The following is a 17,989-nucleotide window of genomic DNA, read 5'->3' on the forward strand; positions in this document are numbered from 1 at the left end:
AAAAAAGAAAAACAACAAAACTAACATTGCATTTATCCATATTAAATGATTTCTGAGATTTTTTAAAAAGAAAATATTCAGGTTTTGTTTGACTTCTGTGTGAGAAAGGATTTCTAAGGAAGACACGCAGAAGTGAAGCCTGAGCCTTTCATAAGCTGCCTACAAGAGCAAGCAATAGGATTATTACCTGTATTTCATGGAAGCTAAGAGAAACTCCCAAGCTCAGCATCCTTACTGCGAGGGAAAGATCATCATCCTCTACTGAGTTCCTTCTCCCTCGTAGCCAGTCTTAACTGCGTATCCACGCAGGTCTGTACTCAAAGAACAGTTTTGTGCCAAAAATGCCAAGATATTAGCTACATGAGTGAGAACTTATGATAATAAAAGGTATGACATAAAATTATGAGATGGAACATTCCATAGGTTTTAAAGTGCTGAGAAGCGCTGAAATACTTACAATTTAGTTAAACCACTGTTCTTTGTACATCAGTGTTTAATTAATAATGGTCTTCAGAAATAATAAGCAATGTAACTTTAAGTATATTCTGAATTGAAATATGCCTAAACCACAGATTGTCCAAGATCAATATCACAATACTGACTCTGGCCTTGCATTTATATAGAGAATTGTTACTTTTTAAAATATATGTGTAGCATATGTCCATTCCTTTCTGTCTAGGCTTAAATACTTAGCACACAACACAATCACCACTTCATCACAACATAAATTTGAAATAAAAAAAGAAGTCTTGCCCGTGGTCTTTAACATAAAACTTTATTTACTTAGCACATGAAATGAATTATGAGTAAAATCATGCAGATATTCAGACTGCAAAACAAAATACTTCAAATACAATTGCATGTTTAAAATTTACTCAGTCAAATATCTACTTTGAGGTAAAAATGTAAGAATATACTGAGAAATTATAACAGCATAAATAAACAAATATTGATATTTTCAGAAAAAAATAATCAGTGAAAACAGCAATTTTTAAAACATATATCAGTACAAGAGAAACAGCCCATTTAGCTTCCATTTGAGTGTGATCCACTTGTCTGATACAAATTTCCAAATACTATAAAACTGCATACTACTAAAGCACAGCAGACAGTTGTCCCCCAACAATACAAAACTCCTACCTGTTTACTGCAGTATTGAGGCAAGTTATTTGAAAAAATATATAATTTCAAAGATTAAGGGCTTTAATTATACAGCTTCCAAACAAGAATACTGAAAGCTGTACAACCAAATCCTCACTGAATAATACAAAATGCCTTTGGCCAAAATTCCCAATATTAAGACCTGAAATTCAGGTCAAAAATACATGACCAATTAACATGTTTATGCTGTCACTGGCACGCACAAAAGCAGATAAGTTCTGTGTTTGTGCACCTTGGTGTATTTTTGTTTGGGGTTATTTAAGTAACTGTGCAAAGAATCACGTAGCTGCACAGGTTTCAACCGCATACACAGATTCAAAGTGACCACAGGCCTTCTCCAAATCACATCATTTCCCCAGATCACAGTGGTCTCTCACATTTCTCTAACTTCAAGAAGAAAGAAATTCTTATTTGTTTTCATCACAAGTAGAACAATGAGAATACCAGTAAGAACAACCTACTATAGTCTGCAATAGTTGAGGTTTGCATCTCCTGGACTGATTCACTCATACGAGTAACGATGCAAGGAAAATGACAGAAAAACTAGAATATAAATATTATACTGCACCATGAAACACTACAAATAGAACATACAAAAATTACATTAGGGCATTAATTATCTGTAAACCTATTAAAAAGTACACCTTAATACAATTTGGAAGGTAAACATAACCTACAGTCTAAGTTTTCAAATGGCTGTTTGTCAATGCAGCATAGAACATTTCCATAGTGCAAATCTTACCAACTCTATGAAAGATACTGTCCCCTTCAGCAAAATGCTCCTTTCCCCACCCCTCTCAAAATAATGATTCAAAGTCCTGTCTCATTTCACATTTAGTACAAGATGTGGTTTGAAACATACTAACATATGAAAGTTTAATTTTAACACTGAAAAAAGGTTGAATAATGTTGAGAATTAAAATAAAAAAGGTAGATATGTTACAGCTGGAAGACATGAAATCCAAAAATCTGATCCCTGGAAATGAGGAAATAAAAAGACACTGATATTTCCTTTCTTTCATCTGTTGGAAACATATTGTATGACAATACAGCAGGCTCCCTATATTGTACAACAACCATAAGATTACTTCAATTGCTGAAGAATCACAGTGTTAAGTATATCTGCTTCTTGTAGTGTCAGGCTTTCATCTGTTAGCTCTTTATTTGGAAAGGTAGTCACAAGAACAAAATCAGTTGTTGCAAAGGCTGGACGGGACTGGATAATGAAATCTCGAATGTGCTTAATCCTGTGAAAAGGATATGGACATGAAAACTGTATGATTCCATTTTGATATATATCTGTACATTAAGATGATCAGACAACACAAAACCATCAAACAGACTAAACCATTAAGTAAGTCCTAGATTTCAATTTGATCCAGATGACTAATGATTGTAGCCTACAAAAATTTTCTGATTCCTGTAAAAAACATCCTGAAAAATTAAAATGAATGTCGCTTGTTTTCTCAAATAACAGAAACAAAATTTGTAACATGGAATATATTACAAACTGATACCTAACACAGAAAGTCAAGTAATTTCACCATCACTATCAAAAATTTCATTATTAATTCACAGAATCACATAATATGCTGAGTTGGAAAGGACCCATAAGGATCATCAAGTCCAACCCTCAGCCCTGCACAAGACCATACCCAAGAGTCAGATCATGTTACTATATTCCAAAAAGGTGAAATTATTAATGGAAGGAGGAATCTTAAAACATATGGTCACACTGAAGAGAAAGCAGGGGAAAATTCTTAATGCACTTCAATAGCAAGAGGTTTCCCCTTCTTTCACTTGGCTCTTCTGAACAATAGCTAACAAAACCATCGCATGAACAGTATAACAGTAATAATTTAATTTTATAAGACATGGATGATGAAAATAGTATTTTAGAGATAAAAATCTGAAATTTGAGGTTTCTCCCCTAAGACATTAAGCTAAGAATAAATCTTTGAACATCTTTTGTAACTACTAAGTTGGCAGATTTATTGTAGCCAATAAGCAGGGACTTCAGCTTTCTATCAGTCTTCAAGGCCTTTGAGATAAGCAATGCACTTTAGTAGCTGGTTTTGATCATGCATAAGTCAAGGATACCTAAAAAGATTCACAGTTAAAAGAAAGTTAATAATGATTAAAATAAGCTCCTCTCAACACACCCTTGCTTACAGATGTTACTGGCAAGTTTACCACTTTTACCCTTTCATGCAGACAGAAGAACACACAGCATGGCTACAGAGGCTCCCAATGAGCCTTGAGGTTTCTCTGAGTCACTTCTGCAGAGATGCTGTGAGGAAAGGATCCGGGCCTGTACTATCAGCTTATGTTATCAGGTCTGCTAAAGTATCAAAAATTATTGCTGTATCTTCCTCCCTATTGGCGTCTCAGCTAAAATTGCCTCATTGTCTGTGTATATTGTCAGGTGAAGGAAGCCACACATTGTCCTTATTCTAAGCAAGAAGAAAAAGAAGGAAACAGGTGAACTGCCCATGTAAAAATATTAACATGGAACTGCTAAGACCACCTCCAAGTCAGGATTCAAGTTTCACCGGTGCTCTAACACAATGGTGCAGATTTCAAATCAAGGCTGGCTTGAATTCTGTTTAAGCGTTGGTGGACTACTGCCCAAATCTCTGCTCTCTGCCCAGAGTTCTCAGCCACGTAGTAGAAAGCAGAGCTTTGCAGAACCTTGTACTAAATCAACCTCTTAGGTAAATAAATGGGGTTGGCCAACATCATTTGTGGCACTGCCCCAACAAGGTCAACAAAATTGGTGGCAAGCTCTAATCAGAGCAAGCAAGCTACTAACAGATCTAAAAACCCCACCAAATTCCCACATTGCCAATTCTTAAGAGTTGACCATCCAAAACAAAACAAAAGTTGGTTCTCAGTATTATGTCCAGTCCACATGCTGGAATTACAAATAAACAAGTTGTGTCTATACAGCCTTCTGCAAATGGGCTGCAGCCTACACTTAGAACCCATGTCATGTTTAGCCACGCTCTTAAGTATAACAAGGTAGAAAGCTGGAGCTCTTGATTATAGGCCACAGGATTTCTCTGCCCAAAGAGTGGACTATATTCCACATTTTGGAATATATATTTCCACCGTATTTTATTGCAAAAACACTTTGCAATAAAGTGTTTTCACAGTGTTTTCTGAGTCATCCATCTGTTCCTCCTAAGAAAGGCCCAGGGTTGGGATGATTACATAGTAGGGCTGTCCAGATTTCAGTCTTCCTGAGAACAGTTATGGCTTGTGCTGTGTCCTTAAACAAATCACTGGACATAATTGGTTATAGAAGGTTCTGACTTTGCAGTTATCAAATATCTTGTGTTTTCATATACAGAATTTTGCTTTGACAGTCAATTTATCAGTATATCCATGTAAAGAAATGACACAGAGCTATACATTTCAGTGAAGCTCTACTTCCCCCTTTTTGATGTCTTGCTGATACTCATTTAATGACATAACACAAACTTATCAAAACAGTTACTGTTACCTGCATTGATGCATAATCAATTTACCTGTGTGTTTGATTAAATCTTTGTATTAATCGGCTTCCATCTGCTAATCTAATTTGAATTTTAGTTGCTGGCATGGAATCATCAATCAGAACAGGTGCATTAAGAATGGATTTCTCCTCCTCTTCTGGGGAAGAAGGTGTGCTGACTATTTCAGGTGTAAGGCTAAAGGATTGGAAAAAAAAACCCAAACAAACCAGTTGTTACTAATTAAGTCAAAGCAGAACTGAATTTTTCAGTTGTTTTTCATTGAATAACTACCATGTACAGCTAGTACAAATGAGCAATGAAAATCCTCTCAGAGTTATCTGAACCAAGTATAAACATGGTTTTTCTAATAGACAGAAATAATGCTTTTGTAGTTTCTTGTCAATGATTGCAATATTTCATATTTATTTGCTTTATAATTCTGATATCATTATAGTTGCATGATTTTAAATAGGTAACCAAGTACAAATAGAACTATATTTGTTTATGCTTACGGAGCATGAAATGACAAAAGCCTCTGATACTAAGATTCATATATCATATCTCCTGGACTATATTCAAACATAATCATACACCATTATAGTGCACTAAACTGACACAAACTGCTTTAGGAATTGCTTTCAGATTCTGAGCATCCCTCAGCCTTTCGGAGCACAAATGATATTAACAAGACATTGATAACCACCACAGAGCATGTGGACTTTTTTACAGTTAGTATAGATAAATATAGCTCTGATTAGAGATAACCATTTGGCTCCTCCTTTTATTGCTGACATACCTGAGACTTCATTAGCTACCCAAACAAACAAAAATGCCACACAACTGGCTGCACACTGTCTTATATGTGAAACCTCCTCTCTTGCCCAGTTATTTTCTTCAACAATATGGGCAAGTGCTCAGGTGAAGAAGTTATACAATTTTTCCCCATTTCACCTCTACAAGAGTTTACCCCCTTCTCAGTTTTACTGAGCATACTTCCTCCTTTTTAAAAAGATGGAAATAGATTAGAAACAGTAAAGAATCATCTATTGAATTAAATTACTTGAAGAAGCACATTAGTAATACCTTTTTTGGGCAATCAAATATATTATATGAATAAATCAAATGATGACCAGAAACTTAGAATTATGTACAGTTCAACAGTTAATATCAAGTCAGCTGGATAAGATGCTTCAAAGGCTATAATTGTTAAGTGAAAAAGCTGACAATTGGCAGAGCTGAGGTCACATTACTGTTTACTCTAACCAACCTGGGTGAACAGAAATTATGCACTTTTGGACAAAGTAGTCTGAAATTTTCAGTCACAGGAATGAAACAGGATATGAATACAGAGCACAGACTAGAAAATTTAGCTTTTTTCACCTTCCAAGTTTTTGTCCTTCACCACTGAAAGCTTTGAAGCGCAGTCTGGGCTTCACATATTCTTGTTCTTGGTGATCTTCCATATCCAAATTAACCTGGCCACCATGAACAAGTCGCTGCAGTTCCATAGGAATTTCCCTTAATTAAAAAGATAAAAGATTTCCCAATTACATTCTGAACTGCAAAATGAAATTATACAAAATGTACACACACAGTATGAGTCAATATTAATGGTATGTTTAGTTTGAAAGTCACTCAATTGTTTTATGAATCGATTTCATTGTAAAGGAAGGAAAAAAAAAATCAGTGAGCTGACAGTCAAAACCTAAAATACACTGACAGTCAAAACACAGAATGAGCAAACAAAATATGTGAAACTAAAAGCTGCAGTAACAAGTACTATTCAGACTTAAACCACCAGAGGAACCAAAGTATTCCAAATTTTTAAATACCCCATGCATACATTTTATGGCTGCAGGCAGAGAAGAAGCTGGAGCTTTTAATAATTATAAACATGTGGAGAAAGCATTTTTCTTCACTTCACTTGAAAGTCATACATCAAACAAGTTGCCATTTTAACTTACCCTCTTTTAACAGACTCAAGAAACTGAGCATTTATTGGGTCTGAATAGGATCTCAACTCGCCGTCATCTAAACTGAAGCCATTCCTCCATAGTTTCAGCAAAATTTGAACCTATGAGGTTTAAACAGCGAAATAAAAAAAGAAGTGAAGACAGACAAACAAAGCAGTACAATTTCATACAGATTAGTTATACAAGCCTTGATCTACACTTAACACATTTTGTACCAGATCACAAACAAGAATGAAAATGACAAAATAAGAACAGAGCACTGGACTGTAACTGTCATTGTCAGATTTTTTTTAAAAAAGCAAATAACTACTATCTACTTCGAGACCACTTTTACACATGGGGAAAAAATCTCTTAATGTCCTATCCATGACATAAAGTATGATACAGTGACTGCATTCCAATTACTTTTAAAAGCAGTATGTATTTTTGTTGATAAATCAAGAAATAAACCCATAAAATTACAAATTATTGCTGATACTGCCAGAACTACTTACTCTTCAAATTATAACGTGCTGAGCTCCAATGAATTTGATACTAGCTATCTTCAGTTCAAATGCTGGGAATCCAGGAAACCAGCCTCCTTCCCTCCTTACTTATTTTGCTACATATAAGGTCCAGCCAGAGCCTTTCAGCTTCAGAGCCTGTACCTCTGCCTTGCAACTGCCCTGAAGTCCAGCATAACTACCCTTCCCTAGCCAGTAAAACTGGCCTTCCTTTAGAAAACTACCCCTGCTCCCAGTTACAGTAAGCCCACTGCAACAGGTTTCTGGCTGAGTACAGATGGCTATTACTTGGAGAGTAGAAGGATTACTTAGTAGAGTAGAAAGTAGCAGCTCCTGGTGACATGATATCACCACCCAGCCAGAACCACATCCTTACTCAACTCTTGGCCTTACTTATTTCTTGGGTTTGCTTCTAAATGAGCTTAACACTTTCTCCAGTCATTCACAAAAATGTCAAAGTGCAGAGAACTTTGTTTCTTCTCACCCTCTTCCTCACATTCTGCTTTTTAATTGATAGGAAAAAAAGGTCAGACAATGACAAAAGGCCTCTAACATGCTGTTTCACCTTTCCTAGAATACAAAAATGTCCTCCAGTTTGAGACTGGCTACTATGCGAGCCACAAGAAGAATCATTTCCCAGGAGGATTAAAATGTCAGCATAGCAAAGAGAATGCAGAACAACACCTGGTGGAAAGTAACTGAAAGGAAGGTGTGCTAAGAATTTCAAAGTAATTTACATCTGGCAATTCCTTAATGGAGGCCTTAGGGATATCCAATGAACATCTGTTCTCTTCAGACACTTTAACAATTTCTACTTAACACACCTAATATTTAGGTATTATTTTTTGCTCATAGACATAGTTACAGTAATACTGGCATGCATGTGATTAAACAGGCATCTGTTGGAGGTTCTGTTTTCTGCTATTCAGAATTTTACTTACATCTTGATTTTCTCCATATATGTATTCAGAGTGCTTTTGTGATGAGTCACCCAATCTATATCCACCACCAGAAAATGACTGAAAAAAATACATAGAAAAGCTTATTGAAATAATTATCGGAAACAGTTTATTAAAATTCTTATCTAGGTGCAAAAAAAAAAGCATCCACAAACTTGCTCCTGTGATAAAAACCAAGTACTCTGTTATGACATGCATTTTCTAAGTGGAAAATTATACCTAGTAAGCATAATCAGGCTATGCAAGCTTTGTGTGATGCATTTCAGTTTTCTATTCTGTACACTTTTTCAAACATAATCAAAGAATAGTTTGGGTTGGAAGAGACCTTTTAAGGTCACCTAGACCAACTGCTCCCCTGCAACAAGCAGGAACATCTTCAACTAGAACACATTGCTCAGAGCCCCATCCAACCTGATTTTGAATGTTTCCAGGGATGGGGCATCCATGACCACCCTGGGCAACCTGATCCAGTGTTTTACTACACTTGTAAAAAATTTCTTTCTTATATCTAGACTGAATCTACACTCTGAGTTTAAAACCATTACCCCTTGTCCTATCAACACAGGCTCTACTAAAAAGTCTGTCCCCATCTTTCTTATAGGCCCCCTTTAAGTACTGGAAGGCTGCAATAACGTCTTCCCAGAGTCTTCTCTTCTCCAGGCTGAGCAATCAGCCTGTCCTCATAGGAGAGATGCTCTGTGTTTCTGATTATTTTTGTGGCCTTCCTCGGGAGTCACTCTAACAGGTCCATGTTCTTTTTGTGCTGAGGACAGCAGAGTTGGATGCTGTCCAGTACAGCAGTGATGTACAGTCCAGTACTCCAGGTGATGTCTCACACCCGGAGTGAAGTACAGCAGCAGAATCACCTCCCTCACCCTGCTGGCCACGCTTCTTGTGATGCAGCCCAGGATATGCTTGGTTTTTTAGGCTGTGAGTCCACATTGCTGGGTTGTGTCTAGCTTTTCATCCACCAGTACCCCAGGTCCACCCCCACAGAGCTGCTCTATATCTGTTCATGTCTCAACCTGTATTGATACTGGGGGTTGCCCTGATACAGGTGCAGCACTTTGCACCTGGTCTTGTTGACCTCATGAGGTTCCCATGGGTCCACTTCTCCAGCTTGTCCAGGTTCCCCTGGATGGTATCCCATCCCTCAGGCATGTCAACCACAACACTCAGTCTAGTGTCGTCTGCAAACTTGCTGAGGGTGCACTTGATCCCCCTGTCTGTGCTACTGATGAAGGTATTGAGCAGCACCGATCCCAACATGGATACCATCTCCATCTGGACACTGAACTGTTGACCACCACCCTCTAGAGAAATTCTACAGGTAAGAGATTTTGATTTGGGATCCAAATTTAGTCTGGTTTCTTTTGTAATCAATTATAATTAAAAACAAAGCAAATAATTCCAGTTCATGATAATGTCTAATGATTTCCTCTGAAATTGTTTGGTCCTTGCCCTGTTTATTTTCTAGATCAAGCTATTGGAGCACAGACAATAACACACAACTGTGCTGAGCAAACCCTCTGCTATTTGAAAACAACAAAAAAGCGGACTTGCTCTGATGTGGTTTGATGAGTTTCAGAGACACTAACGTAAAGAGAGATCAAAGCATCTTTTAACTTTTACCTTAGCTTTACCGAAATCACCAGATGCTCTTGAGGCTTCATCTAAAGGGACAGCTCCATGTTCTTTTGCTTCCTTGAAGAGTTCAGCAACAATTTTACTCGGATTACTGGAAGCCCCAGAAATCTGTAATCCTCTATATTCTGAGTCACCTGAATAAAATCTTTAGAGTAGTAATGTACATAAACAACAATGCTTTAAATGACAAGCATAATTTTTATCTTTCCATCAAAAGAAAAAAAAATTAACAAAGAGACAAATTTGGCACAAACCCCTTTCATTCTGATCACAGAAATTTTCCATTTGGTTCTGATCTTCTCAGTAATCCAAGCAGCATTACACCAAAGACATTTCACTAATAACCAACCAGATCCCAGAGGTTAGAGAGCAGGGCCATATGTTATAAGTGAACACAGTCCTGATGAAGCTGTGCATCTTATGTGGATGTCACCTGCTCACAGAAAGACACATCTCCTCAGGGAAACTCCTGCGCATGGGACTGTGCCTGGGCTGGACAGAATATAGTCACAACTAATCTCACCTTGGCAGAACAAACATGAAACTTTTTCTGGAAAACCAGACCAGTGCCACAATTTGATTTTTTAATTCACAGATCTAGCATATTTCCACTCCTGCCAACACCAGAAATTGAAATTTTTAAATAACTGTAATTAACCTTTCAAGGCATTTTAAAACCTGCAGAAACTGCTGTGAAAGCTAATTTGTGGGTTCTTTTCTTCACCACAGTCCCATTACTAGCTCTTGAAGATGAAATGTTAAACTACAAATAATTCAAAATAGTTTAATAGTTCAAAACTGTATCTGTTTGATTATGAAGATCTGAGAAGGGCATTATAATCTCTAAATACCAACAGAACAGATGCTGTAAAAAAATCCGTATATAAATACATAATCTGGCAAACCTGAGTGTTTTGTCTTTGATTACAGGAAACATTAATAATTAATAAGTGCTTCCTGTTTTTCTCAACATTTACATTTAACCACTTTGGGCAAGGTAAATCAATTAATCCATGTGAAACTGTCTCTCAGGCTAAGGACTTCAAAATGTGTTGACTCCACCATATTTTACAGTTACCAAAAAAACCAGTATTAGGTATGAAGGTACTCTACAACCATAATGCTTTTATGATGTCACATAACTGTCAATCCCTTAGTAACATCTCCCTTTGTACATAAATCCGTATTTATTATCTCAACTGCTATTTATATGGAAAATCTTTAATTATTAGATTTAAAAGAATGATAGTGGTAAGGAGATGAAACAAGAACTCTCATAATTGTCATTCATTCAAGAAAGGAAGCACTCAAATATTTGAACAAGAGGTACAAAGAACAACTCAGGATAATTGAGAAAAGGCAAAAAATTTTTTGAGTGCAAGTGTAAGTTACAATTTTTACAACCACACAGTCACATGTTAAGGCATCTACAGGTCCTACATCACTACAGTCAGATTCTGCTAATGGTTTTACTACAGCCGTGTACTGCTAACACTTACTCTAACAAGTCCCATGGCATCCCTGCAGTTACTAGCCCTTTGCAGGACAGACCTAGCTCACATGCATTTTGAAAAAAACAGGACGGACCAAAGTGTGAATGTGACAAAAAACCCAATCACTTTCACGATTGTTAAATATTTTTTTTTTTGTTTAAAAATACCTTTGGTTTTCTTTGTCATCACTCATGCTTCTCTCTGGTTTTCTCAGCCTTCTAAGAGAATCCAGTTTAAGACTGCCAAGAGAATAAAAAAATACGCTTGAAGATGACTGGTACATACACTTTACTAAGTAATTTACACCTAACTTCTGAAACTAATTCCTTTTCAGAAACTAAGGATATCAAGTTGTTGTAGTTTTTCTGATCTTTTTTTTTTTTTTTGGCCAAGGTACATAGCCATGAATGCCTCTCAATGAATAAGCAGGAAAGGGCACATGTATGGCAGAGTCATCCTGCAGTAACAGTTGGACTGGATGGTCATTGCAGGTCTATTCCAACTGAACTATTCTATTCTAGCATAGGTTATGCAGAATTCTGCTTTACGCCACTGGTGGTCCCACAGATAACACATGATATATGCAAGCTCAACAGCTGTTTCAGAATCCAGGGTTGTTAGCTTGCACAACGCCAGGAAAGCTGTGCAGATATATGCTCTTATCCTGTAGGATTTGATAAAAATCATTAATATAAGATGTATATGAGGCAGCTAACTACCATGTGATAACGTACCTACAGCCTGCTACGTGAGTAATGGCAGATCACTAGTTTAGATTTATGCAATTTTTCTGATTACTATACCTTTGAAATCAAAGTGTAGCAGAGCTAGCCATTTCTTTTTTAAGTATCAGTGTTGATGAAACAATGTAATTCTGTATCTCAGTGAAGAATCTGCTTCTCATTATTTTCTCAGAAAAAAAATGTATTATTATGGACTTAGATCATGTGCACTAGAAACACTTTTAACCTTAGTTTTAATAATTTATTTTCTTCCTGTGTCGCACTGTAGGTTTTATGGGGTTTGTGTTTCTGTGCCCACAGTTGTAAGTTTCTCTAAGGACTCACACATGACAGTAGGGCTCAGAGGCATCTTCTATACCTGTAACTCTGGAAGGCAAGCTGAGGAGGTGACTTCAAGAGCAGGACTATGTTTCCTTACAATTAATACACTGCTCATCTGAGAGCAAACTGAAGTCTACTACAATAAAAATCTCATTTTGGACACCATGCATAGCTGCCATCTCTTCCTCTCAGACAGATTCCAGTTTGCTCATCTGAGAGCAAACTGAAGTCTACTACAATAAAAATCTCATTTTGGACACCATGCATAGCTGCCATCTCTTCCTCTCAGACAGATTCCAGTGTGATTGCCAACAAAGATCACGTTTGCCAACTATCACACTGAAGTATTTGAGAAATGGTACTTCCTTTGGTTGGGAGTAGGAAGTTTTAACTTCAGGATATGTATCTGCAAATGAAGCTGTTTGCTTATTTGTTTGTAAACTTTGTTCTATGTAGCTGATTAGTCAACTGAAGTGGTTTCACCAAAACAACAAAAAAAAGTCACCAAAACAGGTATTATTTTCCAAGTGTCACACACTTTACTAAAATTTCTCTTCCTGAAGAGATCTGAATTTAGAGATGTACTTGAAGCATGATTCTGGTGAGTATGATCTTTTCTTTTACTCCTTTAACACAGAGATCCATATTGGCAGCAGCAATTAAAAGACAAGCCAAATACAAGACTTGTTATGGCATCACTGACAGTAATGATGTAAAAACTTCTCTTCTTCACAACTTAAAAAAATTAATTAAAAACTGGCAAAATTTCTTTATAAAAAATTCAAGACTACACAGAATCTTCAAATGCTATGTGAACTGCAAACACTGCAGGCTAGCAAAACCTGGATTTGTATATAGATATGTGTTTTTCCTTCCACCTGCCCAACCCAGACAAATTAATTAAGAAGTCTTTCTTATTTCTGTCACCCCATAGCTGCCTACTAGTGCAGCTACTAATAATTTTCCAAATTACTATTTGTCTCATCAGGTACTGACAAAAATACAACACTGAAAGCAGCTCACTTGCAAGTTTCACACAAACAACTATCTGCTGAATTCTGAAGAAGCCAGTAACTTCAGTATTTTTCCGACAGCAAATTTCCAAATTCTGTCTGTGTAAACAAAGCGTAACACTGCATTTCACTTACAGCATCTTAGTCTTATCTGAAGGGGGTTTAAAGTGTTTTGGAATTCCTGGAATACCATATATCACAAAGGCTCTTAAATAAATACAATTTAAAAAGCATTCTGAGAAGACAGACAATGCATTATTGCAGGAATTCAAAATTCTGGATTATGAACTGTTTTAGATTGCTTTTTATACAAGGAGGGGAACAAGTAAGCATGATGAAGTTTTGTGAGCTAATATAGCACCTATCCCCACTTTTCTGCAGCACAAAGCATGTCTTACCTCTGTGATACTTTTGTGTTACTGATCTTTGTAGCTGTTGGTTTGTCAGAACACAATGACTGCCTTTTAGCTTCATCTTCGTATAACTCTGCCAAGGCCAGCTGTAGGAAACAGAACTCTTTTTAGAAGTCTGCAACTGTAGAACTATATGTTGAACAGAAATAAGACAAAAATTAATGTGAAATGTGCATCTCTACAGAAAATTAGAAACATCAACGTGAGAAACCTCAACTAAAATTCAGCTTCCTTTCTGCTTTATGAAAAAAACCCACACAATGCTTAAATGCCATTCTGACTTGCAACCTGTACTCTGCTGTCATCTTGTTCACACTGCTTCACTAGCTACATTAAGCCTGTATTAGATTCAGAATCACAGAGTATATACACAGGTAGATATTAAGCATCAGCTCATTAATGTTAATAAACTAAAATAGCTACGTAATCCTCTGATAAGACTGGGCAGCAAATAATAAATATTACAAACATTTTACATAGAAATTGAAAAAATGTAACTCAAATAAGCTTGTGCTGGAATGAAGAATGAATTCAGCCTTGCTGGCTTGAATTCAAGACATCACTGCAAATACCCCAACAGCTTTTCCATAAAGATTCACTAAAAGATGCCATATCACTGGCAAGTTCATTTTTAGGAACTTGTGCAAGGGACATCTAACATGCCATTTTTAGCAATCTTACTTTTGTCCTGAATACTTTGTTTGTCGAATCATCCCACACCATTTTGTTCACATTATGCAACTGATACCATACACACCAGAAAAGGTACTAGGCTACAATTTCATTGCAGTTTTATGTTGAAGGAATACACACTAAAGTAAAATTGAACATCATCTGTCCTTCAAAACACACTGCTACAAACACAGAATATTAACCCCATACTATTGTGAGGCATTTTCTGCAGGGAAAAATATGAGCTGAGGAATTATACCCATTAAGAAAATTAAACTGAGTAAAAAGACAACTCAAGAAAACCACTGAAGACCCCCATTCTATCTGAGAAAACAAGCAAATACCTTTTAGATATGTAAAGCTGATGGGGTAAGTCACAAACAACATGTCCAAGAGCAGACACTAAACAGAATAGGCAAAGATCTACCCTGTACCATCCCTAATCCAAAAACTCAGGGATGCTGAGGGAGCATAAAGGGCATGGTCAGGCTTCCGTGCATTCCTCACATTGCATCTTTTACAGTGCCACAACAAATCAAGTACAGGGATGGATGGATGGATGGTCAGCTACTCTGACCCAGAAGGGTACTTTCCTTGGGCTTTAGCACTTTATCCATAAGAATCAACCCAAAATGCCAGTCTGCTGCAGTTGACTAACACCTTATGAACCAAAAGTATCAACACAGGCTTTATTACTGTTATATACTGTAACAGTAATAAAGCAATACTGGAGATTAATGCAACAGTAATATTGAAGAAGAGAAAGCTCCAGTAAGACCTCAGTGTGGCCTTTCAGCACTTAAAGGGGGCTTATAAAAAAGACAGAGAGTGACTTTTTACACAGGCAGATAGTTATAGGACAAGGTAGAATGGTTTTAAACTAAAAGAGGAGAAATTTAAATTAGATGTTAGGAACAGATTCTTTACTCAGAGGGAAGTGAGGCACCAGAATGGATTTCCCAGAGAATTTGTGGATGCCCCATCCCTGGCAGTGTTCAAGGCCATGTTGGATGGGGCTCTGAGCAGCCTGGTCTAGTGGAAGGTTCTCTGCACATGGCAGAGGGGTTGGAAGTAGATCTTTAGGCCCCTTCCAACCCAAATCATTTTATGATTGTAGCAAAATTAATCTCAGCAAGATGAAGATTACAAATAGTAACCAAGGTAAAAAAAAACCCCTATATCCATTTTTCTCTGTTAATTATGTACAATTAAATGAAACGGGCACTTTCAGTTACTAAACATTTCACCTGTTTTCCAATCGATTTGTTGCTCAAATATTTTGACCTTTCATGCAGCGTCAAAGTCGCACACAAAAAAGGAATACTGCTAAAAGGGTTTGTAATCAAGCCTTTAAATACCAGTGCTGAGTTACATTTGTGATCACACTCCACTCTTCCCATGTACGCCTGGGAAAAGGTCTTGTCGTTAGTCTTACACCACATCTGCGGAGACTGACATTGTCGTGCGGGAGGAGACATTCCTACCAAATAATTAGGAAATACAATGGCGCCAAAATAACTTCAAGCACAGTTAGAACCCAGATACTGAAGTGTCGAGAGAGTCCCTCCAGTTCTCTGAAGAGTTCCCGCCCAGTTCCACCCACCGTTTCCCAAGGGGCCTAGTGCTCTTCCAGGGGCATCCTTCCCATCCCAGCCTCAGAAGGGGCGTGGGCGGCGGAAGGATGGAAAGAGCCCACCCCGGGGCAGCCCCGGCTGGGAACCCACGCACCGACCACTCCCCTCAGGGCGGCCCGACGGAAGGCCTGAAGCACCCCCAGGGAAGGCCTGGGGCGCCCCCGAGGGGACGCGGCTCTCCGCCCCGCCCGGCCCCGCCCCGGCAGCGCGACGTCCACCGCCGCCCTCTCACCTGCAAATCCCGGGCGCTAGGCGGGCGGCCGCTGCTCCGGGGCTGCCGATCCCTGCGGCCACCGGCGGCCCCGGCCCCGGCCGCGGGCACGTCCCCGTCCCGCTGCGCGGGCGCTGCCCCGCCGTCCGCCATCTTCGGGAGGCGGTGGCGAGCGGCGGGCGGGGCGGGGCCAGCGCCCAGCCCGGCCGCCATGGCAACGGGAGGGGCAGCGCCGTGCCCGCCGCGCTGCCCTGAGCCCCCCCCCAGGGCCGGCTCCCCGGGCAGCAAAACTCCGCGCTGGTCGTGCGTTTCAGCAAACAAACATCAGCGTTTGTTGTTTGCGAATTGCATGGCTTTTCTGTCAATTAGTACTCACACCCCTCTTTCCTAGTTATATCTCTGGCTTCTCATGCCAATTAGCCCGCAGGTGCAGTTCTTCCCTCTACTTAAATATGGGGTCTGTGAAATAGGTGGTCTGTGAGTCGGTGGTCGCGGCCTCTCACTGCTGGAATTACCTTTCCCAGAATCACAGAATCCATGGCTGGAAAAGACCTCTGAGATCATCGAGTCCCACCCATGACCGGACACCACCACGTCAACTAGACCATGACACTAAGTGCCACGTCCAGTCTTTCCTTGAGCAGCTTCAGGGACGGTGACTCCACCACCTCCCTGGGCAACCGATTCCAATGTCTAATCACCCTTTCTGTGAAGGAATTCTTCCTAATATCCAAGCTAAACGTCCCCTGGTAACAGCTTAAGACTATATGTCCTCTTGTGCTATGGCTAATTCCTGGGAGAAGAGGCCTCACCCCCAGCTGGATACAACCTCCTCTCAGGTAGCTGCAGAGCAATAAGGTCCCCTCTTCTTCAGGCTAAACAACACCAACTTCCTCAGCTACTCCTCATAAGACTTGTGTTTCAGACCCTTCACCAGATTCATCGCCTTTCTCTGGACTCTTCTGGGAGTAACTCAGTCTCTCTGAGTTACTGCTCAGTTCTGCTGGCTCTTGTCCAGGCAGCCCATTCATCTTGGGATTGTCTTCTATTTTTCTTTAAACAAAAGATTAGCCGAGTGTATGGCATTCACAATGCAATTGCTTAGTCATAACTGTCCAGCTGCAGCTATTGAATGACAACTAAAAAACAATTTCAAAGTTTGACACAAACACCTGTGAAAATCTTGAGGGGCTCAGATCTTGAGGGGCTTGGTATAAATGGGGACAGCAGGTCCTGCCGCCACCAAGGGAGCTGGGACATGGGTGTGTGTTGGTGTCCCTGTCTGTCCCTCTGTCTGTGTCCCCTCAGACTCCTTTCCCCAGGAGGCAAACGGCGTGTGCATCCCCTCGGGCAGCTGGAGCCCAGCTGTATCCATGCCAGCAAGCGCGAATGGGAGAGTGGGTTTGCCTGTGGCCTTCTCTCAGCACTTGGAGATAGAGGAAGGCCTGTGGCCACTGACAGGAGACTGGCAGACCTCACCGCTTGGTGTCAGTCCAATGGCCAGAGTGTGCATGTGGCACACAGGGAATTTCTCAGTCTGTTTTTGCACGCAAGGCTGTCTTCAGAACTATGAAGTACCATCGATGATGGCTAAAAACCAAACTGGGTTGTTCACTTGGAGGAGAAAGGCATATTGGTGCTCAAAGTGGTGACTTTTGGATGCTAGAATACTAATGTGGTTTTAAAAGTGTGAGATTTTGTTTTGTTTCTGACTCTTACATATTAAGGATTAAAAACTTTTTCTAAATA

At 39.1% G+C, this 17,989-nt stretch overlaps 1 protein-coding gene across 1 annotated transcript; it reads right to left on the minus strand.

The window, feature by feature from the left end:
• Positions 1–756: 756 nt before the first annotated feature.
• Positions 757–16,481, minus strand: UBXN2B (UBX domain protein 2B). Its single transcript, XM_027719428.2, has 9 exons — positions 16,262–16,481; positions 13,709–13,809; positions 11,401–11,472; positions 9,726–9,885; positions 8,076–8,153; positions 6,623–6,732; positions 6,039–6,176; positions 4,692–4,853; positions 757–2,408 (listed from the first exon to the last, which is right to left on the minus strand). The coding sequence occupies exons 1-9, from the start codon at positions 16,451–16,453 to the stop codon at positions 2,246–2,248; spliced, it is 1,176 nt and encodes a 391-aa protein (XP_027575229.1). The 5' UTR covers positions 16,454–16,481; the 3' UTR covers positions 757–2,245.
• Between the last annotated feature and the right edge of the window lie 1,508 nt (positions 16,482–17,989).

The sequence above is a fragment of the Pipra filicauda genome, unplaced genomic scaffold (genome assembly GCF_003945595.2).
Source record: "Pipra filicauda isolate LSUMZ 115617 unplaced genomic scaffold, ASM394559v2 scaffold81_size6448238_pilon, whole genome shotgun sequence".
In the NCBI taxonomy this organism is placed as follows: Eukaryota; Metazoa; Chordata; class Aves; order Passeriformes; family Pipridae; genus Pipra; species Pipra filicauda.